The sequence below is a fragment of the Salvelinus alpinus genome, chromosome 12, assembly GCF_045679555.1.
Source record: "Salvelinus alpinus chromosome 12, SLU_Salpinus.1, whole genome shotgun sequence".
Classification (NCBI taxonomy): domain Eukaryota; kingdom Metazoa; phylum Chordata; class Actinopteri; order Salmoniformes; family Salmonidae; genus Salvelinus; species Salvelinus alpinus.
The window spans coordinates 12,320,769-12,345,852 of NC_092097.1; the positions used below are offsets into that span (position 1 = coordinate 12,320,769).

A 25,084-nucleotide genomic window follows, 5' to 3' on the forward strand; every position below is an offset into this window, starting at 1 on the left:
GCATGCAGCCTCTCCCTGCGCGACAGGTGATATTCCATCCAAACTCTGTATGCCATGGGCTCTCCAACCCTGTTCCTGCAGCCAAACCAAGTGAAATCTGTTCGGGAACATCGATAGTACCATGTTTTCAAAACTAAACATTTCATTAAAGTGTTGACAGCCACTCTTTCTGTTCGCTCGAGAATTGAATGAAGGAGAGAGGGGAGTAGATGGAAACGCACAGTGGCGAGATATTCTGTCGCTAAAGGTAATTAATTATTACTGGGCTATTCAAAATCAAATACAAATTCTAAATAACTGTAGTGAATTTGTGAGGTGAGTTTTAAAAGGATGATACTGTTTTGATGATCAGTGTTTGATGTGATATTCTATTGTATTTGCCTTGACATCAGAGTGGTTAGAGGGACAATAGAGTGGTGAGAACCAGACCATTAGGACCTGATGGTCGTTAGCGAGTTGGGTACTACTAACGCATGTCCAGAGTGCATAAGAGGAAATTACCGTGACCAAACGGTCAAGTGGAATTTGACTGCGGTCATGACTCATGACTGCTGGTGTGGCGGTAATACGGTCACCGCAACAGCCCTATGGATGACTTGATTGATGTCACAAACAAACGTCTGTCATGGCGGTTTTTGAGATGCATTGGTGTTTAATTGTTGTCCATTTCGGCAGGTATGAGAAATACATTTGCGTTACTGACAGTATCAGAACTATTCATACCCTACTGTGTACCCATGCACTTTAACTACTGACCAAACTTGGGAAGTTAGGTTACACTTTATTTGGATAGTCCCATATAGATGATCTACAGATGGTCATACTATCACCAAATGATCTGCTGATAAGCAACTGCTTGCTAAGGTAACAGTTAAGGTTAAGTTTAGGTTTAGATTTAGAACAAGGGCAAGAGTTAAGGTTAGGGCAAGGGTTAGGGTAAAGTTAAGGGTTAGGATAAGGCTTAAGGTTAGGGGCTAGGTCAAGGGTTAGTAGATACTGTAGTTAGTTGGAATGTTGTTGACAGTTATTAAACATCTACAAACTATCTACTTGGGATTAGCCAAATAAAGTGTCACCGGAAGTTATTTTTTTAAAATTAAGCCATAAGCCATTGCAGTCAGCTCAAATGTCCAAATGAGCAGGAGAAGCAGAAAAGGTCCCCATTGATTTACTGTAATGAATCACTACAAATTGTGTATCTTCCCCGTTCCTGCTCTCCTTCCATCAGTGACCTTTAGTTATTAGATTGATGAAGCTGCACTATTTGATGGTGAAATTTCAAACAATGGAATACCTCTGCTTGAGTCATCTATTTATCGAAGTGCATTGCTAATCCACCCATTTATTATGTCCACATTAAGGAAATCCTACTCCATGGGAACTAACACCGTCAATGTGTCTAACCTTTTACCACAGATACTGTACACTCAGAGGCATCAGATACACATGGTTCCCAAATCTGTGCAGTCAAACTATCCGTGTAAAATGAACCGGCTGAATCAACGTTGTTTCCATGTCATTTCAATGAAACGACGTTGAACAAACGAGGAATAGACGTTGAATTGACATCTGTACCGAGTGGGATGGTATGAAAATACTGCTTGCAAAAAGTGATAAAAACAACAAAGTGAAAGTATCCCTCTTTCATAGAGACAAACAGATGGGGTGGGGGGGGTGGGGTGGGGGGGGGTAACTGTTACCTACTCTTTCATAGAGACAAACAGATGGGGGGGATAACTGTTACCTACTCTTTCATAGAGACAAACAGATGGGGGGGGGGTGACTGTTACCTACTCTTTCATAGAGACAAACAGATGGGGGGGATAACTGTTACCTACTCTTTCATAGAGACAAACAGATGGGGGGAGGGGGAGCAGTTACCTACTCTAGTTCTTTCCTTAACCAACTGAGAGAACAAATCATACCATTCCAGCAGACCTCGCAAAGGTTTTTAATCAAATGTGATGCAATGACTAGACAGATTGTTAATTATGCACAGCTGAAGGCAACCCTAATCTGCCTTTATGGGGGAAGGAAAGAGAGAGAGCCTGCTGCTGCTGTTTGGAGCACTGCGTCTTGTAACAATAAAATGAGCCCGCACCTCTCATTTCTACTACATATATAACATTGAAGGATTGATCGATACCGTCTGTTTTGTTTGTGAACATTTTGTGTAATTAAGAAAATGAACATCAAGTCTGCTTATTTATTACGTCCAAGCTGTGCCTGAGTGCCTACCATCAATCTCCAGAAAATAACCTGGCCACATACTGGAGCACTGTAGCACAGGGGACATGGCACGCTCCCATTCAGGGGTATTGAATAATATTTCCACAAAGCCATACCTTTATTGCCAATAATATGAGCCGAACGAATAACTTTGCATTTGCGGTCTACACTGTACAGTGTCTAGGTAGTGTTCAGCTCTCATTACTGTGCTCGTGATGGGTAATTTGAGGGAGGCACGTGGGATATGGTACAGGAGGTCTAGGATGCATAGTAGTCAGTGTGTTTATAAGGGGCTGGCTAAAACAAATCTAGGATGTGTTTCGGATGATGTCAGTGTGGTTATAAAGGGCTAACCTCCTTTTTCTCCGTTGGTGGTACAGGATTAATGACTGCACTCTGGGAAGAGAGATTTACCAGAAGATTACGGTGGGTCTTATATTATGGTGCTCAGACAACCATACAATTGTTTGGAGTTTGGAGTTTGGTCTCTTAAAGGTGGACTCAGCGATATGACATAGATGCAGAAAGTAAACAGCAGAGTGGGTCAACTTCCGCAACAACTAAGAGCGTTGAAGCGCGAGGCTCAACTTCTCTGCTGTTTTGGTGCCCTGGCTACCACGCTGTAACAGCGTGAAGCGAACCCGTGCACATGAGCAGATACTGTGTGTGACTTTGTGAGAGCGAAGTGTTGCATCTCGCTCATCTCAAAATCTGCGGCGCTGCTCGTGGCAACGTCATTTCACTGCGTCTACCTTTAACAAACCAGCTTAGTAGACACTTTGAGGATATTGTAAATCCTGTAAGGTAAGTGGTGTTCTGGGGAATGGAACAGTTTAAAGCCATGCTCTGAGTAATAAAGGTGATATCCAGCCAAATTGTGTTTAGATTTCATTGTTTTTACTACCAAGTGCACCAGGGACTCATATACTGGGAAAGAGAGGCTGAACAAGCCAAGGAGGAAATACACTGCTTTCTCAGTACAATGTTTATTACAGTAATTGAAGTTCATAAAACTATCTGCATTGGGTATGCCAGTGAAATGAGAATCATGTCTGTTAGGCACAATGCATTTATCTGTTGTATCATCCTGAATCAGCTCCAATTCACTACACTGTGAGCTAAATGCAGAACTACAGTAGGGCCCTGGAAACTTTCAAAGTTTACCAGTAAACTACCAAAATGTTGGTAACTTTCAAGGAATATATGGCATTTTATCAGATGACATATAGTGGTCTTTTTGGGTGCTTCAGATTATCACAGGTGTCTGTAATTATCTCTGGCTGTCTGTGTGGCCTTATCACATGCAAAATATAAAAAAATCTAATAAGATAATTTTTAAATAAACATTTGAATGACAGAGCTGTAAAACATTATCCTAAATATAAACCATCAACTTAGTGAATACCATTGCTGTTTAATATGAGGGTTTCAACATGAAATATCCTTTATATTTTTTTACACACTTCTTTTTACTTTGTCAATATGTCTTTGTTGTAAATGTTTTGGCGCCGAACTGGAGGCAGTTGTGAAGTAATACAATAGTTGTAAGAGCTGCAGATTTATTCAAAACTATTTAGATTAGATGCTTTTTAATTAGGCTATTTTCTCTTGAACCATATGGTCTACCTAGTAGAAACGCATAGACAATATGGACACAGATATAACAAATGAATACTATATAAATAAAAAATAAAAAAAGTATAAATGTATAAATTACCAAAATTACCATAAATTGCCATAGATTACCTTTTAATTACCAAATTTACCAAATATTACAGTAACTTTGGTAACTTACCAGTAGCTTTGCAACCCTATGTAGAACTAACCTCCAGTGATTCCAGGTTCTCTCCATTCTTCATCCACCTATAGGAGGGCTTGGGCTTTCCAGTGGCCTTGCATTCCCACACCAGAGAGTCGTCAATGGGCTTCTGCACATCCTGGGGTTTCTCTATCAGATGTGGAGGGGCTGCATGGTCAAAACAACATGGCTGTGAATTAGAACATTCTCATACAGATCCCATTTCTCGCAGGTAGCCTATACTCCTCATACTTCAAAAACAATGTAGAGTATTTTGAATGAGTTATGTATTGTTGCAAATTGACTTTGTGCTTGGACATAAGTAGAACCCAAAAATACAGTAAATGGCGTAAATGGTATATGACTATCCTAGTGTTAGGTTATGTGTGCTGCTGAGACAGTGAACAAAACAATCCAGATGTATTAGTGTATACATGGGTGGGTAGCACATTGCCATAAAATACCTCACCCAAAAACCATTCAAGTAAATGATGGTGGAATTATACAGGAGCTTTATTGATTCCTACAGTAGTGTCCAAGTAACTCATGACTGGTTAACAAATTAGCAAGGGGGAAAATAAGGAACATAAACCTCCAGATTTACTATCCTCGTAACTCTCCATGTTGTGGATGATGTGTAGGTCAATCCGCCATCATCCTCTATCACACCAGGTCATTGTCACGACAAGAGTAATGACGCACTATACATTTCCATTACGCAGCATCTGACTAATGCCATACTCCCCGACTGACCTTTGAGGTGACTTCTCTGTAATAGTACATACAAATCCAACTCTAATTGGGTTCCTGCTTCAGCTCAGCTTTTGCTTCCAAGAAATTCGAGATGAAACAGTTAGAAATGCAATAGTAATTGCAAACGTATCCCTATACCTCCTGTGTGTATTCGATGTGGTGCATGTGTGTGTGAGAGGAGAGAGAGCCATAGGAAACAAATGAAAAAGAGAGAGCGGGTGTGTTTGCGTGGTCTGTGGGTCTGTGTGGGTACTAAGAGGTTAGCCAGTGTGTGTTTTGGACAGAAGTGCCCCTAGACGAGATAGCAGAGAGAGGTACTCTGAGACTCCATTATCACCAGTCATTTAGCATCACATCCATGCCAGTGCAATCTTAGAGAGAAGCCTAGTGGTCATGCTCCACCCTCTCCACCTCCCAGGACCCCTTTGTTGTTGTTTTTTTAGCCCTCTGTCACTCCATCCCTCAGCCACTGTGAACGTATCGACTCTCAGTCACAGACCACCAAATGAAAGCAGGCAGCCCATCCCTGGCTGCATCAGGCCCAGTGTTCACACAATCAGCCCAAACATTTCAAATCAACCAGCTAAAGCAAAGAGGGAGATTGGAGATAGGCGATAGGAGATAGGAGATAGGAGATAGGCGATAGGCGATAGGGGAATCAGAGTGAAACTGACACAGGGTTTTTATATTCATGGCATTATCTTGGGATACTGCTTACTGTAGGAAAGTATTAAATACACTGCAGAGGCAAATTGTTGATTAAAATAGAGAACCCAATGGCAGTCTATATGCATAGTTGGTTGTATTTAATTAGTTGTATTAGGCTACTTTTTAGATTACATTCAAATAGAATAATGTGCAACATTTCCCCATTTTATCCCAAAATGCTCTCTCCAATCAAGAGTAAAACAACAGACATTTATTTGAACGTAGCTTCGACTGACATGAAAGGATAATTACCATTCACCTTGTTAAAACACAAGACGTGCAGAACCCTATTAAATCATTAACATCTAACTACTAAGGACACAGTGATCAGCAGACTCTCAGAGTTAAATAATGCCTTCAGCTCTTTCCTAGGCAGAAAGCTGAGGCTTTCGCAGCTTTGTGACTGCAGGTTGTAGCGATGTACACGAGATACACTTATCGATTCCCTGATTCTCACACACTGCTGACAAATGTCTCAAAGGCTTAATTCCAAGGGACTTCAAAATAAGATTACAGATATATTTTTATCACCTGGAGAGAGAAAGAGAGAGAGAGAGAGTAGAGAGAGAGAGTAAGCGAGAAGCACATCAAAAGAGGGCAGACCTGCTGCTAATTCGGACAAACCATCCCCCATAGCTCACAGCCAGAGCAACGCTGCTGCTGGGTTCCATTACAGAGAGGTGCAGGGAGCTTTTAGTGAGACACCTTGTAAATAATGGCAAATTGTTTAGCGCAGACAATGAGTAATTTGTAAAATATATCATAAATATTTACCCATACTAAAATAGATGGTCTGTACGGACGTACGACTGTTATCATCTGCTGTGCTGTTTTTTTTTAACCTCATTTTATAATGCATACTGTATCTCGTTGCCGCTACCATAGCGAACATACTTTCATATCATTAGTCCAGCCAGCCATGTTAGTTTTTAGTCTTTTCCAGCATCTGTGAGTGATTCACATTGTGTGGAATATAAACAATTAAACAACACGTGTAAGAAAACCCAACGAGCTATTCTTGTAAATGGGTCCTTAGGCATGCAGCATAGAACGACTCCAGAAGGGAGAGATCAGTGGTACGGCTAGCCTACAGGTACTTACTTAATAAGGTGGACGTCTAGCATGAACAATGATATCGCATGACTACTGGAGAACAACGGAAGGTCACGACCCTTCATTTGAATGTTCATTTTACTTTTGATAGAGCCTGTGGTCTCTCTCTAGATACAAACACTGCTGCTCTGTTAAAATACTGTTAAAATACAGATTAAACATATGGTGGAGTTAATAACGACTACTACTGGCCATAATAGGGAAAGAAAAAGCATGCTGGTAGCAGGGTTGAGGGGAACTATTTAACATTTCCTCTTTACTTGAAACGTTCTGAATAGACAGTGATGTTTTGATAACTTTACCTCAATAATTACGAGGAAAGTCCACAAATAATACAGCCATATTCAGCAAACTACTACAGTACATTTGCCATTTAGCAAACAGTGTTTTCACCTTGTCAGCTCAGGGATTCAAACCAGCAACCTTTCAGTCACTGGCACAACGCTCTAACCGCTAGACTACCTGCCACCACTCCCCTTCCACTTCATCCAGATGCTGCACTGCAGATAATTCATGGGGTATATGTGGCCCTGGTCTAAGTATGCAGTATAAGAGCTTTGATCTCCAGTCAAGTTGGATATCAATCATGATGCCATCTGTTGGAGCCAAATACAAGGTCACATCCAAGGTCTCCTCATTCACATCATCGCTGCTTTAATCTGGATCAAAATATTAAAGGCATATTGGCCACCAGGGCTTTAATCATTTGGGATGCGCTGTTAAAACGATGCTCCCCCATGCAAAGTGGCGGCGCCGCAGTTGATTACCAATGGCTGTTTTAAACCCAGTAAGGTCTCCGTTTGATGCCTCTCAGTCTAAGCGAAACTGACACATGAAGCCTTCCCTGGTTCAAATATTCATGTGGTTCAGGATCACCTACCGTAGAAAGAGAGTTTTCCTTTTACAGTGTTCCTCCCCCTGGAGTTCTCTGCCACACACTCGTATGTGCCCGCGTCTTCCTGCTGGAAATAGGGGATTTCCAGGACGCCACTGGCTTTCCTCACGTCCACCTTCCTAGAAAAGGGGATTCCGTCCATTCTCCTCCAGTTTATGGAGGGGACAGGGCTGGAGGGAAGAGTATTGCAGAGAGGTAGAGAAACCTTGTAGCATGTTCATACAAACACAAATCATTGTAACATCGCCACCGTACTTAACCTATATGGAATCAGTGGATTAGACAGAAGAAAGTCAAGTAGGGCATACATCACTCAGCTAGTGAACCAGGAGTCTCACATGGCCCCAACTGACCAGAATTCTCAGATTTGCAGCCCGGCCTCAATCAGAGGAGGGTTGGAGGCATGCAGTGAAACATGAAAACTCACATGCTGCTTGTTAATAACCTTCTGCTTTTCATGTATTTGTGTGCCTGTTTAATCAAAGCCCAAAGCGTACTTACTTTCCTAATGCAAAACACTCCACTTTCACTGTTGATCCTTTGGCTACATGGACAATCTCTGGAAACTGAACTTCGATCTTTGGCTCGTATTCACCCATTATACCTGAGGAGAGAAATTCACAACCAATTACAGGAAGGCTAAAAAAAAAACTAAAACAACATGGAAACTGCTGATATGTCGTTTCCTACATATGTCCTATAAGCGATTACTATCATACGTCTGAGAAGTGGTTATTTTGGAACACCACTAACAGGTTTTCTCATTGCTGCTGGTATTCTTTATCTACAATCCTTTATCACATTTCCAAAGGTTTCTCAGCCCAAATGAGCTCTTGATATTGCGAGGCAAGTGTTATCTGGATGGTTCCCTGACTGACCGTGAAAGCTCATTCTCATCCGTATCTCCATTTTATAATACTGGCAGGTAGCCAAGGGCCTATCAGCCATGGTAAATGAGACCGCTGGACGAGGCTCTAATGGTCTCATACCCAGGGATTCAGCTGGGCTGGGTCCTGCTGGGTCCGAGACCCGCCACCTATGATCCAAATGAGAGCCAGGCGGAGCTGAGACCCGGTACCTTTGGTTATGCTAATGTTTTATTCTATAATGAAACATGTGTTGTCCATATTTAATTTTCCACAGCCAACAACACAAGTAAGCAACAGCAGAATCAGACGACCCAATAGTAGAATAGTTTACCTATTCAATTGTTCAGCCTGTCGCTTTCTATTCAAGAAAATGATATTCCTTACATTCCTGGGGTCCTGAGTGGCGCAGCGGTCTAAGGCACTGCATCTCAGTGGTAGAGGCGTCACTGCAGACCCTGGTTCAATTCCAGGCTTTATCACAACCAGCTGTGATTGGGAGTCCCATAATTGGCCCACTGTGGTTAGGGGTAGGCTGTCATTGTAAATAAGAATTTGTTCTTAACTGACTTGCCTAGTAAAATATAGAAACGTGACATGTCTAATTTAATACAGACTAGCTCAAACATTGATAATCATTGAAAATTGCAACCTATTTTGAAAGTGGGGATGCAGCTGTTCCATTTGCGCCATCACTCGGGTGCCTATGAGCATCATCCTTTTATCTGAAACATTGAATTTAGCCATCCTGCTATTAGCCCATAGAAATGCATTGAAAAGCAGATTCATGCATGGAAAACAGATAGTCCAAAAAATAAATCGAAAGGAAGCATGTCTCGTAGAGAGAAACTGAGAACACCATCGTGTTTAACCAGTTCTCATACCATGACCTTTAGGAGGGGACACAGGCTAATGTGACCTGTGTGACTCTGGAGGGTTCATTATTGGCATCTCATTGTCACACCAGCAGGTCGGGTGCATTGATAAAAACAACAAGTTAGAAATGAAATAAAAACAATGATACCTTCTCATGCGGCATCCTACAAAATAGCATGCACTAGAAGTAGTGATTCCAGACTATCAGAGATCCACTGTCGTGCAAACATAACCGTCAAATGCTGCTGCTGCTTCTGCAGAGTGTTGTATCTAAACAATTCCCACCTGACTGCTTAGATACATTCAGTGTAACGTACTGTAATTCTGCTATACTACCCGTGGCAATATTTAATGATACGTAGACTGACTACACATACAGTAAATGTTTCCCTTGATTCAACCAAATGTAGTTGTCTTAAAGACCATATTCAACAGGGAGGCTTCGTTTACTCATGTTCATATCTAAGAGGGATGAATTAGTAGTTGGTAGTGGTTTTCATGCTAGCATAAGGTACTATAGTTTGCTGTACTTGCGCCTGACATATTTGCTAGATATGGTTCACAATCAGTAGATGAAATGTCAGGAGTATTAAAAACGACAATACTCTACCATGAATAGATCATACATATCAGAATGTTATCCCTGCATGGTGTTAAACATCAGTTAGAGAAATAATTATTCCTGGGACAAGAAAGCCAACAATTAGATCACTCTCAGACAAATGACCTTTCCATTGGAGAGCCTTTGATAAGGCCAGCCTGAAGCACCAAAACCATTGGCTAGTGGGATATCTTAAAGTTGCAAAGAAACAGCTAATTAACCTTTGGAATTAATTTGTATTCCTTAAAGGCACAGTGCAGTCAAAAAAAACGTGATTTACCTGTGTTGTATACACTCAGTGGACAGTTTATTCGGTACACCACCCCGTTCACAAAAATGGTTAGTTCATATAGACAGTGAGTCATGTGGCCATGGCTTGCTATATAAAGCAGGCTGACCGGGATTCAGGCATTCAGTTACTGTTAAATTGAACGTTAGAACGGGCAAAACGAGTGACCTAAGCGACTTTTGGCGTGGTATGATAGTCGGTGCCAGGCGTGGCGGTTCCAGTTTCTCAGAAATGGCCGGCTTCCTGGGCTTTTCACGTACAACAGTGTTTAGGGTTTACAGAGAATGGTGTGACAAACAATAACATCCAGTCAGCGGTAGTCCTTTGAGCAAAAACGGCTCATTGATGAGGTCGAAGGAGAATGTCTGGAACCGTGCAAGCTAACAGGCGGGCCACAAACAGGCAAATAACGAAGCAGTACAACTGTGGTTTGCAGAACGGCATCTCATCGGTCCTTGTCCTGGATGGGTTATTGCAGCAGAAGACCACACCAGGTTCCACTCCTATCAGCTAAAAACAGTAAGAAGCGGCTCCAGTGGGCACGCGAACACCAACTGGACAAAGGAGTGGAAAAACATAGCCTGGTCCGACGAATCCCAGTTCCTGTTGCATCATACTGCGGCAGAATCAGGATTTGGCGTAAGCAGCATGAGTCCATGGCCCCATCCCGCCTGGTGTCAATAGTACAGGCTGGTGGTGGTGGTGTAATGTTGTGTGGAATGTTTTTCTGGCACACGTTAAGTCTCCTGATATTAATTGAGCAACATTTCCATGCCCCAAAGAATTTAGGCTGTTCTGGAGGCAAAGCGAGATCTGACTCGGGACTAGATGGGTGTACCTAATAAACTGGCCTCTGGGTGTCTATATTTCCACACTATGACATTGGAATAATACTGTGAAATTGTGACAATTATGATAATGCCTTTTTAGTGTAAGAGCCGTTTGAAAAGAGCACCTGAAGTTTCAGCTTGTTTTGGTGGGATGGAGTTTTGGGCTTCCATGGTGACATCACTATGTGGTAAATTAGTTAATAGACTAATAAGAAAGAGAATCTCAAACTCTGCCAATAACAGCTAATTGACAGTTTTCCTCTCCCCACTCAGACCACTCCTAGACAGACCTAGCAAAATGTTTGCTTGAGAAATTGTTCTTTGCTACTTTCCTTTTACCAATTTAATTGAAAACAATCACAGAAAATGTACTTAATTATTCAGAAATGATTTGATATTGAGATAAAAACACCTGCATTGGACCTTTAAAATCACTGTCCTACTTTTAGTTTGTTATTTTTTTCTTCTTCTTCAATGGCCTTGAGCAGATCTTTCACTCCAACTGTTTAGGCCTCAGTTAGAAACCTATGAACAAACACCAGTTAATCAATTAAATTACGATTTGTTTGTCTCAGCTCAGCAATCAACACCATAGTGCCCACAAAGCTCATCACTAAGCTAAAGACCCTGGGACTAAATACCTCCCTCTGCAACTGGATCATGGACTTCCTGATGGGCCGCCCTCACGTGGTAAGGGTAGACAACAACACATCTGCCACGCTGATCCTCAAAACGGGGGCCCCTCAGGGGTATGTGTTTAGTCCCCTCCTGTACTCCCTGTTCACCCACGACTGCGTGGCCAAGCACGACTCCAACACTATCCTTAAGTTTGCTGACAACACAACAGTGGTAGGACTGATCACCTACAACGATGTGACAGCTTATAGGGATGAGGTCAGTGACCTGGCAGTGTGGCGCCGGGACAACAACCTCTCGCTCAACGTGAGCAAGACAAGGAGATGATCGTGGACTATAGGAAAAGGAGGGCCGAACATGCCCCCATTAACATCGACAGGGCTGTAGTGGAGCGGATCGAGAGTTTCAAGTTCCTTGGTGTCCACATCACCAACAAACTAGAATGGTCCAAACACACCAAGACAGTAGTGAAGAGGGCACGACAACACCTTTTCCCTCTCAGGAGACTGAAAAGATTTTGCATGGATCCCCAGATCCTCAAAAAGTTATACAGCTGCACCATCGAGAGCATCCTGATCGGTTGCATCACCGCCTGGTATGGCAACTGCTCAGCGTCCGAACTTAAGGTGCTACAGAGGGTAGTGCGTACGGCCCAGTACATCACTGGGGCCAAGCTTCCTGCCATCCAGGACCTATATACTAGGCGGTGTCAGAGGAAGTCCCCAAAAATTGTCAAAGACTTCAGTCACCCAAGTCATAGACTGTTCTCTCTACTACTGCATGGCAAGCAGTACAGGAGCACCAAGTCTAGGTCCAAAAGGCTCCTTAACAGCTTCTACCCCCAAGCCATAAGACTGCTGAACAATTAATCAAATGCCCACTCGGACTATTTACATTGACACCCCCCCCCCCCTTTGATTTTACACTGCTACTACTCTCTGTTTATTATCTATGAATAGTCACTTTACCACTACCTACATGTACAAATTACCTCCACTAAACTGTAGCCCTGCACATTTTCTCGGGTACCGGTACCCCCTGTATATAGCCCCTATATTGTTATTTTATTGTGTTACTTTTTAGTTCATTTTTTACTTTAGTTCCTTTAGTAAATATTTTCTGAACTATTGTTGGTTAAGGGCTTGTGAGTAAGAATTTCAAGGTAAGGTACACCTGTTGTATTAGGCGCATGTGACAAATAACATTTGAATTGAATTGATATTCAAATGTGATGGTATTGAGCACATTAAATCGCACAAGGGCCAGAAAAGGAACACGTGAAATAGAACTATACTGTTTGATAGGGTTGTAGTAGTTGCTGTAGAACTGGATCTCACCATCACTGCGCAGCACCAGAGGAGTGGGCGGGCCTTGGACCCTGGTCTTGGTGACAGTGTTGGTCACCACACAGGTGTAGTTGCCCACATCAGAGGGCTCCACTTTAGCGATGTATAGATTCCCAGTCTCCTGGGAGATAAAGCGACGCGTGTCCTGCTTCACAAACGAGGGGTACTCGTTAAAAATCCAGGAGAACGTCAGATCTGTGGAAAAAGGATTAAAAAAACCCAGTGTGAGATCAAATTAAAACTAAAACTACACAGGGGTTAGAGGGTCAAGCTGACTCTCCTTCTTATTAAAATAATATCACGTGAGAATACAGAAAATACCAGATTTGTCCAGGTTTGTCAGACTGAAGTTGATTTGATGGTGTAGCAGGTGGGTGGTGGTGTGGTTCAATCACCAGAGAGCTACACACTAGGGTGAAAATTAATGATGTTCCAAGTGTGAGGAGTTACGAGATACTGTAATTATCTGGACACATTTCAAAATGAATGTTGTTTGTGTGGCAAGGTTTCTTCGGTAAACAAACAATTAATTTTGACAAAAATCTGAGGACACTTTGTAGTTAATACAAGGCTTCAAGATGAGCTGAGAATGTTTAATTTCACAGAGAAAACCAACTCACCTGGCCTTATCAAAGGCTCTGACAATCGCCATGCAATTTGTAAATAACTATATTAAGACTGACTGACCTGACAGCCTAGTTAGTTGGGTTTTGTTTTTATAGCACACAGTTGGACAGTAACGTGACCAAAAATACAAGGTACATTTTACGTTAAGTAAGCTTTAAAATAACTCATTACCACAATGGTAAAAATAACAGTACAACATACAGTATACAGGACATTTGTAGGATCACAGAGCAAGCCAGGATCTCAGATCTTCTATGATTCTCAGGATAACGAGCTTCCTGTTGGCTGGTAACTGTCAAGTGGGTAATCTCTCTAGTCGTCTTTGTGCCATGCTTCTTTCAAAAAGAACAAAACACACGTTCTGAAGACTGACCTTTGAGAAAGACATTTTATTTTGCTATTTGTCTGCAGAGTCAATTACTTTCTGTGCTCAGAGACTTGGGCTCCTCAGGCCAAAAGGATTCACAGAGGAGTACAAAACTTTATTTTTTTATTTGTACGTGACTGAGACAACTGAAATACTCCACATTCTTAGTTCTGTATATTTTGTAATGCTTTGTGTTAATCCAAGCTCACTGCTTTGTGTTAATCCAAGCTCACTGCTTTGTGTTAATCCAAGCTCACTGCTTTGTGTTAATCCAAGCTCACTGCTTTGTGTTAATCCAAGATCACTGCTTTGTGTTAATCCAAGCTCACTGCTTTGTGTTAATCCAAGCTCACTGCTTTGTGTTAATCCAAGATCACTGCTTTGTGTTAATCCAAGATCACTGCTTTGTGTTAATCCATGCTCACTACTTTGTGTTAATCCAAGCTCACTGCTTTGTGTTAATCCAAGATCACTGCTTTGTGTTAATCCAAGATCACTGCTTTGTGTTAATCCATGCTCACTACTTTGTGTTAATCCAAGCTCACTGCTCACAATCCAAGCTCACTGTTCCCAGCAGGATTTTGAATGTTGTTTAATCATCATCATCATCATCATGTGATTTAAAAGGTATGTCAAATTAGCTGTGATCCTGCAGTACCCTACAGCGAAACCATACTTCTAGGTTTCAACCTACTACAAGGAACATGAGAACCAGAGCCAGTGTAAGACATCATGATTTGTAACAGTTTGATCTCAGCTGGTGTGCTTATCAATGCACTGCTCTCAATGCTAGTTTTCTGTTGCTGAGTTCTCCTTTGAAGAAATTATTATTTATGAATGATCTGACATTCTCATCAATGAGTGTTCCAGGCCTTCTAATTGACAGGCACGCATGTACCTTTTCCCTGCTGAGCCAAATCAAACCCATTCACTTGTTAGCTGGCTGGTAATTAAACAAAACGGTCTTGGAGGATACCTCCCTTACCCTTTCTAACTGTCTGGTCATTTATCAAAGCAGGATTCGATCCATGATGCAGCTCACTCACAGTTAGGAGCAGGTATAGGCTACAGCATGAATCAGAGCAGGCCAATCAGCCTCTTCAAAAGTGTGTTTAGTTCTGAGTGTATAGACCATTGGTCTAACGTTGGTCCAACATTTCTGTAGAAAAGCCAACGATAAAGGCCTGCGCTCCTTTTAGTTTTTTATTCGTGTTGCGCTGTTAGTGGTAGGTGCACTCGATTCAGAAGCCCTACGCACCGGGTAAGCAAAGTGCTCCCATTTTGAACCATTTCATTTGTCTGAAGAGACTGGGAGATCCATAGCTAAATCGAGGGCCCCTACTGCGCAGGCCAATTGGATAGCTCAAATCACCGTACTTACAGAGGTTCCAAGAATAGACAGAAAAGAGCTGCTGTTTTTATGAGTGAGTTCATGTTACCGTTTTTATTCAGCACTGTCAACACTGTTTTTATTCAGCAGTGTCCACACTGTTTTTATTCATCACTGTCAACACTGTTTTTATTCAGCAGTGTCCACACTGTTTTTATTCAGCAGTGTCCACACTGTTTTTATTCATCACTGTCAACACTGTTTTTATTCAGCAGTGTCCACACTGTTTTTATTCAGCAGTGTCCACACTGTTTTTATTCATCACTGTCAACACTGTTTTTATTCAGCAGTGTCCACACTGTTTTTATTCAGCAGTGTCCACACTGTTTTTATTCATCACTGTCAACACTGTTTTTATTCAGCAGTGTCCACACTGTTTTTATTCATCACTGTCCACACTGTTTTTATTCATCACTGTCAACACTGTTTCTATTCAGCACTGTCAACACTGTTTTTATTCATCACTGTCCACACTGTTTTTATTCATCACTGTCAACACTGGTTCTATTCAGCACTGTCAACACTGGTTCTATTCAGCACTGTCAACACTGTTTCTATTCAGCACTGTCAACACTGGTTCTATTCAGCACTGTCAACACTGTTTCTTTTCAGCACTGTCAACACTGTTTCTATTCAGCACTGTCAACACTGGTTCTATTCAGCACTGTCAACACTGTTTCTATTCAGCACTGTCAACACTGGTTCTATTCAGCACTGTCAACACTGGTTCTATTCAGCACTGTCAACACTGTTTCTATTCAGCACTGTCAACACTGTTTCTATTCAGCATTGTCAACACTGTTTTTATTCAACACTATTACAAAAAATAAAACACGCTTCTCTGTACTTCCACTCGCGCGGCAACTGCAATGAATAAGTGTATCGATAGCCCTGCGTTTTCATTATTATTAGCCACTCATTGGGTCTATTTTAATATCAAGGAATATTTCACTTTCTCTGGTCATAGGAACAACATGAATTTGTGCATGAGGCAGATGCGGTGCGACTCAGTTTCGCCATCTGATGGAAGACGGTGTCTTATCTCTGGTCAGTCTCACTGGAGGAAAGGAAGAAGAGACAAGGGACTGTGAGAGGTGGACCCTCTGCTGCTGTCTCCCTCCCTCCACTGAGACTAACGCTGTGTTCAAAACTACAGGGAATTCGGAAATCTCCGACTTCCGACTTCAGTACGTTAAAGACAACTGAGAAAGAAAAAAAAGGAGCTCTTTCTGGGAAAAATCGTTTTGAACGGTCATCCAACTCAGAATTCCAAGTCGGAAACTCAGGCATCTTTCTAGAGCTCTGACTTTCCAACCTGAAGATCACTGACATCATGATTTGACCCCCAACATTTTTTTTTTGGGGGGGGGGAGTTCCCAGTTGTCTTGAAAGCACCATGACCATCAGATGCAGGTACCATCAGTCCAGTAAAATAAAAAAGCTGATTATTTCAATTCATGCTCCTCAGTGCCTTAAGTTTACTACTCATATGATACATGGTGACTACAGTATGTGTAAATTATGTCAGAGCAAGAAAATGTAATGATACTTCAGTGTTAAACAAGATTAGGAAACATGCCTGAAAATATTATCAAAAATAGTAATTGGTTATTGTAGGTAAAGTAGAGGATAATGCATTTGCATAATGTAACAGAGGGCGTTTGACTTCAAATTAAACTTAGTATTTAAACATCAGACTTAGCATTTAGAAAATACATTCAGATGGGGGCTGAAATCAATATTTACTTTCTTAAAGCATCAAGAATTCTGCCATAATATAAACCAGGGATGGGCAACTTTGATGGGGGTGGGGGCCACAAAACTGAACTCAAAATGAGGGGCCGCAGTGGCTCATGGGTCTGCGTACCGGCAACCAACCTTGCGAGCAAAACATTTTAGCAGAGAGAGTTCATTTCCTACAATTCTACACATTTTGCCATAGGGTGGAGAGAAATGTTTGCAGTTTTTAATATGATATCTGAGTGAGAGTGACTAACAAAATCAATCGGCTGGCGCCCGGTCGGTAATTGAGTGACTGTCAGTGACTGACATAACAAGAGAAAAACTGATGATGCACAACCACATTTCGAAATTGCACCTTGTGTATTGTACTATTCTAACTCTGAACAGTACGTTGAGATCCCGACTGTTGGCGAAGTGGAGGTGAGGAGCGTTGCCCAACGTGGTGAAAGGAATAGCAGCACATATGTTGCTGTTCTATTGCATGTGCAATGATGTCCGAGGGAAAACAAACTGTGTTGGTTGTTTACAGTAACTTCTTTGTTGTTGTAATATCGCAAACGGACGTGGCGGTTTCACCATTAAGCTTTACTAATATGAATAAGACCGCCCTGACAACCACCACACCCACGCAAACTGACTGATTGCTTTACCATGTTTACGTTCAACAGACAAAACGACAAGGACAGATGCCAAAGGTGTTTTTACCAACAGAAAGTGAAAAAACTAACAATAAACTCCAAGTATTGTAGAAAATTCCTTTCATACAATGAACAATTTCTGCTTATTTTTGGCCATGTGATGAGATTATGAATGCTAGACAGATAAGGCAATCTGTAAAGTGTGGGCAAACTCCTTGATGCTGTTGCTAAAAGATGCTACATTTGAGTAGAGAGGAGTTTCCACTTTGAGGAGTCCCCCAAGAGGCTTATCAGATGCTGACAAAATATAGTGCGGTGTGTGTCTAGATTGTTAGGGTGGCACAATGCTTCGGAGAAGTCACCATGAAATAAGGAGATCCACAAAAACAGAGAAACCAGCAAGTATATCGTAAATGATTTGTGAAAATGTTGAAATGATGTAGGAAGACGGAGACACTAAGACATTCTCCAAAGGTAAATCTGCCATAATTTAAGATGACACCGCTGTCTCCTAGGTTTCCACTACAGATTCAGCATACACTGTATTTCTGTCACACTCAGAGAAAATACCATACTGTATGACTGAAAGTAAGATTTAAAGGCTTTGTCTTACATATTGTATAACATATTTGGTCAAATTAGTTAGTCAATGTATTGACTCACTCCATTAGCCCAAGCAAACTTTACCAAACACAATAGCACATCCAATCACCATGGAAAATATTTTATGACATAATTGTGCATCTCTACATTTTTCCCCAAAACACAAAAAAATCCCCATGACAGAAATACAAATAATATTGTTTATTTATCATCAAAGCACTAGTCCAACAGTGTAATTATTCCCTTCAATGGGCATGACAGAATATAAATAGACTTTAATGACAAATGATTGGAAATGCTTACACAAGCATTCCTTTACGTGTCTAATAGTGTCAGTGTTCTGAGACAACAATTAAAGCCCTACCAGCCTCTTGGCTTTGTTCAAAGTAACCAACGTGATTAATATCTACACGCTGCAGGACAGCAGGCCTCCTAGCCTCAGTTCCTCCTACACTTAACCCAGTGGCAGAGCCCTCTGGGATCCCCCTGCAGAGTCAGCTTGCTATAAAAACAATAAATATTCATCTGAACATGGGGAATAATTATGACAAGGGGGAACAACATGTGCAGCATAGGCCTGCATCAACAGACAAAACAAGCCATCTATCAATACAATGCGGTTGTTAAGGTTTATCATAAGGGCATATCAGTTGGTTAGATCCTTCTGAGTTATGAGTTACATCAGTGTTAATATTGGCGTGTTCATTCTGAGTGGGGGGGGGGGGGGGGGTTGTATTTGTATCTTCATCATGCATTATCAGTGTCATGCTTTCAATGAATATTAATAATGACACAGATGTCTGATTGTCTGCTATTAATATACATGTAAAGTTTACTCTGACAACACTATGCATTTATTATTGCTGTGCTACAAACACAGGCAGCAGCTTCCTGGCGATAAACAAACTTAAAACAAAAGGTATCTAATAGTCGTGTTCAAAGTTTAATATAGTCCCTAGACGTAAGGAAGAAGTAATGTACCGTGACATGTGTGCAGCTGTTGGACAAACCCATAGAGGGGTCACAAAACGAATTTCTTTGTTTCTCTGAAATATTACTTTAGTTTCACTGAGACGAGGTCCTAGCAGGTCCAATAGTCTGGTGAGCATCAAAATAAGGCAAAATTGCACACAAAATAACAGCTTCACCCTAAATCTTGTGTGCCCAATCAGGGCACACTGTTAATATAACTAGGGCCTCCTCCAAAATACTGCCTCTCCTCTCTGCTGAAAACATAGAATTCCATCCCACAGCCTCTGTGAAAAACACCCCCTGAAAGTAATGCCATTCCAATTGTGTTTGAAAGTGCAGTGCTCCCAAGTTTGCTCCAGGCTCCGAGAATCCTCTTCCTCCCCACATTCTGTTCCTTTACATGACTTGACAGAGTGCACATGCTCCATGTTCTCAAATCCCGGGGTCTTGGGGCAAAAAGAACAGAGGATACACAATAAAAGCAACCCTATTCTAAGTGGATGTGCACAAGTGATTTCAGTCTGGAGTGCCCCTAAAAGTTCTCTCTCCATTATAAAATGGAGGTCAGACGCATTAGGTCCAGGACTAAAAACAGTAATTGAGTAATACAAAGACCAAGGCTAAGTCACACAGGCAGCACACTAATGTAGTGTGCTCTGAGAGAGCGTAAGTGACAGCCTTTTAGCCTCTCTAGCTTCTCTGACCCGAGGTGAATATAAGGAGCCCAAGATAGCTATATGACTCTCCACGGTAGATTTCTGGAAACGCTAGCAACACATTCAGAAAACAGAGAGTATTATTACCTCATCGTTAAAAGACGATTTCGACCATGTTTAAAATAGCATGTGCACACGACTGTGTCTACTTCAAATCTGGGTGTATTCTGTTATAATGACCACACATTCCCAGCACGTTCCCAATGCTAGAACATTGGCCTGTCAAAATAGGAAGTGCATCAGCGGAGGGGAGGCAGCTCCTTGCTCTGTCTGCGCTTGTATCTGGCCTGGCAGTCTGTGTCATCCCTGATCTGCACCCAGCCCCATCTCCCTGCCTGTCTCTCTTCTGCTGACTAGGAGGAGCAGGTAGGCTCTGCATGCGGACATTGGCCTTCGGAAAAAAAGAACAGCCTATGTCAAAATATCATTGTCATAACTTCACAAAACTGGCAATAATCATGTTCATTTTAATGACCTCTTTAATCCATACCACATGATAAAAAAATGAAATGTGACATGCCTTACAATGCTTCCGAGGTAAAAATCACTTTTAAAAAAGTATTTGACATAAAAGCATACCAATTCTGCAAAATATCACATATATATTTGAAATGATAGGATCACTGATTAGCAAATACGTTAGTAATCGGAAGGTGTGGGTCGATAAGATCAGTCTGGTCATTGGCTGCCCATCTCGTCATGTCCTGGACTAGACGGGCCTGAGTGTACGAGCAAAGTTCATGTAGATCTAGACATGGTGACAACAGTAGATAAGGAGCATAGCGGAGACAGATTTAGATCTGACTAATATTCTTGTAAAACCATACACACACCCTGTGATTCATTTTAATGTAGTTATTAATCACATAGAGAGCTTACAATTAATCAAAGCTTTTCCAATACTCTACTGCAAATAAACCGGCCAAATCCGAGGGCACATGTATTAATGTTCAATAGGTAGATTGGAGACATAAAGAGTCCAATGTGTTCCTCCCTCACCCACTTCTAGGTTGCTACTGTACACCACAAAATTGAATGGAACACTTTACGGGCCACACTGAAAAGCAATAAGTGAAAGCAATGCACTCCAATAACATAAACAGCACAAGAATTGCAAAGAGCCCTTTAAGACGTTGAGTTACAGAACACATGATTAATATTGTGTCTCACTTAACCTGTTTGAGAACACTGATTCAGATGGCAAGTCGGCATTTATTGTCAGGAATCTTGCCCTGGAGGAAGCTCTGCAGAGTGGTCACTTGCTGGCACAGCCACAAAGTCATACAAACCTAACCCTAACCTTAACCACATAACTTACCCTAATGCCTAACCTTAACCTTAAATGAACACCAAAAAGCAAATGTTTGTTTTCATACATTTTTATGATATAGCCATTTTTGACTTCACAGCTGGCCCATCTAGCAGTCAATTCTGCATCCACAATCCAGTATCACAGATTAGTTTGAAATAGAAACAAATTGTTATTGGAAATTCGAGACAGTCACACGAATAAGTTAATATTTTCATGCGCAGTACACCATTTTGTATTGTTAGGTTCTTATTTTTCAGAGTAAATAACTCACGGACACTAGAGAAGCTTAACCAAGTTTAATTCTTCCCAAAGGGTCGACAAAGCTGTATTCAGATTTTTTTTTAACTTTCTCACCATCACAAGTATATATACCCCACTTTAGACACTCCTCCTTCTCTCCAATCCGTACATCTTATGGTTCCACAGGAAGAGGGTAATAGGTTAATAAACCCTTATTACTCCCTTCAGGGGATCTGACCTGACCTCCTGACCTCAACCCCTCCTTCGCCTAATCCACATATGTCCATCCGCTCCCCTATAGCAATCCTGTGATCTCCTCCCGTCCACCCAACACATTTCAAAGCCATCTGTCTTTCTACAGAAAAGCATTAACTTCCAACATAAAACCCAATCTCTTTCACTCCTCATATTCTATGCTTCTGATCAATCATTTATTTAATATCTCAACGTTCAGAGTTTATCCCGAATCCAACAGTATACAGTGAATTTCAATCACAGATAAAGACAGTAGGTTACTTAAGGCAGAAACAATAGGAGGGATGTTGGTTGGGGAGGATGGATGGATGGATGGGTGGGCATATAACGTGAACGTCTAGCAACCCAAACAAATTGGAATTTGTGTAACGTACACAAATACGTATTGAGGGAAGAAGATTGTGTAAGACATGCGAAATGCGTTGTGATGAAAATCGTGTAATGTTGCACTATTTTGTGTGCCTGTCATGAATTTCAAATAAGTAATTGGTGTCTATTTCACAATAAGCTGTGATAGTGTGTTGGCCTCCAGAGCAAGATTCATGACAATAAACGTCAACCTGAATTCAGATGGTGCCTCGACAATGGTTTATATGCCATGACAGACCGGTATTACTGCAGGTCAAGGCACGACAGAAAAAACTTTTTTAATGGCGGCACCATATCCTTTTATCATATACACCTGAGGTCAATCAATATACTGTAAATGAAAGGGATTTGTGTTCAAAGCACATTTGAGAAAGAAGACAGTATATCAATGCAATCTTTCCTGGGAGTAAAGGAAACATCCATCTATTGATTGGATTGTACCATAACCACACAGCCAGACAGCCAACTCTACATCAATCTCTTAGCTTATCAAAGAGTGTGACCATTACAGCAAGCAATATTAAAAGCAAACAAGCAGCTGCAATTTCACTTAGGCAATATTGCTATACCTTTGAATAATGATGTTGAGAATTTAACATGCAAAAGCCAAAAGTATTGAATATGAGAAGGAACACAACACAATGCAGTTGAGTTTAAAGGTGCACTTTGCAGAAATGGCTCCGCCATTTCCTGGTTGCTCAAATTCTAATAGTTTGCCTAATTTCAGTTTGTGACAAAACAAGCAAGTATAGTGTAGAGAATCATTGTACCATCTAAACCGATGTGAAATATATTTTTCATAAGCAAAAATATTGTATTTTCAGTTGTTTGAAGCTGGTGTACAAAACCGAAAGTAAAACAAAAAGCAAAACGTAAGAATGGGAAGCATAGAAATGACACACATAGAACAGATATACCGCTTCTTAAACTTGCTTTTAATGGGAATGACAGATCTATAACTTGCATTTCTATGTTAATTTGGTCAGCTCGCCCAAAAAGTTACATATTGCAGCTTTAATTCCTTGCAACACTGAAAGCTGAAGTGTTGTCATCGTAATGGTTAGCAACAACACTGTATTCCATGCCAAGTCAAAGCTGGTTCTCTGCTACCCAAGCTTGCTGTTGAGCACAGAACAGAACAACAGAGTGTTGTTTTCCAGGATTGTTATTTTCTCCTTGCAGAGCAGCTGACATGCAGTGTATTCCTCGAGGAATGAAATTCCCACTGGCATTGAGGGATTTGTGTTTATGTACTGGGGCACGGGAGCCTGGGGAGAGGACGTGTGGCTGGTGTCCAGCAGAAAGGAACTAAGTGCTTACACACAGCCAACTAGATAGCATAGCAGGAAAGGCACCTGCAATTACACTCCCCTCACAACACACACACATCAAATATAACGACAACAACAACAACTCAATGTTATTTACTCCACACTCTGAGAAGCTTAAATGTCATTCAAGTTTCCCTCGAGATTGTATGTTTGTGTTCCTACAGTTGCCTACTGTATGTACACTGATCCTTCTATGGGTACATGTCCCCCCCCCACCAAATGAACCATCTTGTAAGAAAATGAAACATTACACTACAAGTTAAAGTACAGGTAACTGCCAAAATAAACGGAACAACAACATAAAGTGTCTTAATAGGGTGTTGGGACATAGATACTACAGGTGTCTGGAACACTATTGGAAGGATGTGACACCATTCTTCAGCGAGAATTTCCATAATTTGGTGTTCTGTTGATGGTGGTGGAAATCACTGTCTCATGCGCCGCTCCAGAATCTCCCAAAGTATTCAGATCTGGTGACTGAGACGGCCATGGCATATGGTTTACATCGTTTTCATGCTTATCAAACCATTCAGTGGCCCCTTGTGTCCTGTGGATGGGGGCATTGTCATCCTATGGGGGCATAGCCATGGTAGCCAAAATAATGGTCAAAATAATGGCCCTCCCAGCATATTCATACATGAGCCTAAACATGATGGGATGTTAAATGCTTAAATAACTCAGGAACTCAGGAATTGTTAGCTCTCTATATGATTAATAACTACATTAAAATAAATCACAGGGTTTGAGTATGATTATTACTCAGTTACCTGCAAAGTTGTTTTATCAAGAGAGTGAACACTGTCTCTGTACGATAATGGAGTATAATTATTTTAACATGTCTAGTAGTGTATATATGTCTGTATAAAAGCCTCTACCTTGTACTTGATACTAATATGGGAAACGGGTCAATAACACTAGCACAGTATATCCCCTTAGGAAACACATGCATCTCACTTGTGTGTGTGTGTGTGTGTGTGTGTGTGTGTGTGTGTGTGTGTGTGTGTGTGTGTGTGTGTGTGTGTGTGTGTGTCTTTAATATGGTAGGAAGATGTGCCGTGCGTGCTGTTGCAAATGGGTTCGGCAAATTACATTCTGTGTGGATTCTTCCTCTGGCAGTAGCCGGAGTGTAAAATGTCTCTCAATACAGTATTTCTGAGTTATCAACTCAGGAGTTTATTTATGGAGATTATAAAATGTGTCATCCACTAATCAGATTATACATAAACCCTGACAGCAAACCCCTTCTGAAATACGGAGTCACAGATGACCTGTAAATGGCTTTTAGTAAACATTCTGCTGATATGTGCCGCTAACCCATCAGGTGTAAGGCAATGTGAACTCACACCCCTGTGTCCCTAGCTAGGAATAGAATAGAAGGAAATCTCTCTCTGTCTCTTTCTTTCTTTCTCTCGCTCTCGCTCCCTCTCTAACTCAGTCGCACGCACACAGGCACGCACACACACACACTCCCTTGCCAGTAGATCATACAGCTCAATCTGCATATTTGAGCTCACTATGCATGCACTCTGCTGCACAGGGAGCTTGTAGACAGCTGTCTGTTATACATTGTGGGCCCCCTGA

The 25,084-nt window shown here is 41.4% G+C and overlaps 1 protein-coding gene across 3 annotated transcripts in view; it reads right to left on the reverse strand.

The window, feature by feature from the left end:
• The window catches only part of LOC139535553 (contactin-4-like), a 182,015-nt gene that overhangs the window by 75,291 nt on the left and 81,640 nt on the right, over window positions 1-25,084 (reverse strand). For all 3 annotated transcript variants that reach the window (XM_071335060.1, XM_071335058.1, XM_071335059.1), the window contains exons 6-9: window positions 12,932-13,135; window positions 7,998-8,100; window positions 7,482-7,666; window positions 4,056-4,195 (exon numbers count right to left, since the gene is read on the reverse strand). In XM_071335060.1, the coding sequence (XP_071191161.1) occupies window positions 4,056-4,195; window positions 7,482-7,666; window positions 7,998-8,100; window positions 12,932-13,135 (632 nt within the window). The remainder of the gene's footprint in view (window positions 1-4,055; window positions 4,196-7,481; window positions 7,667-7,997; window positions 8,101-12,931; window positions 13,136-25,084) is intronic.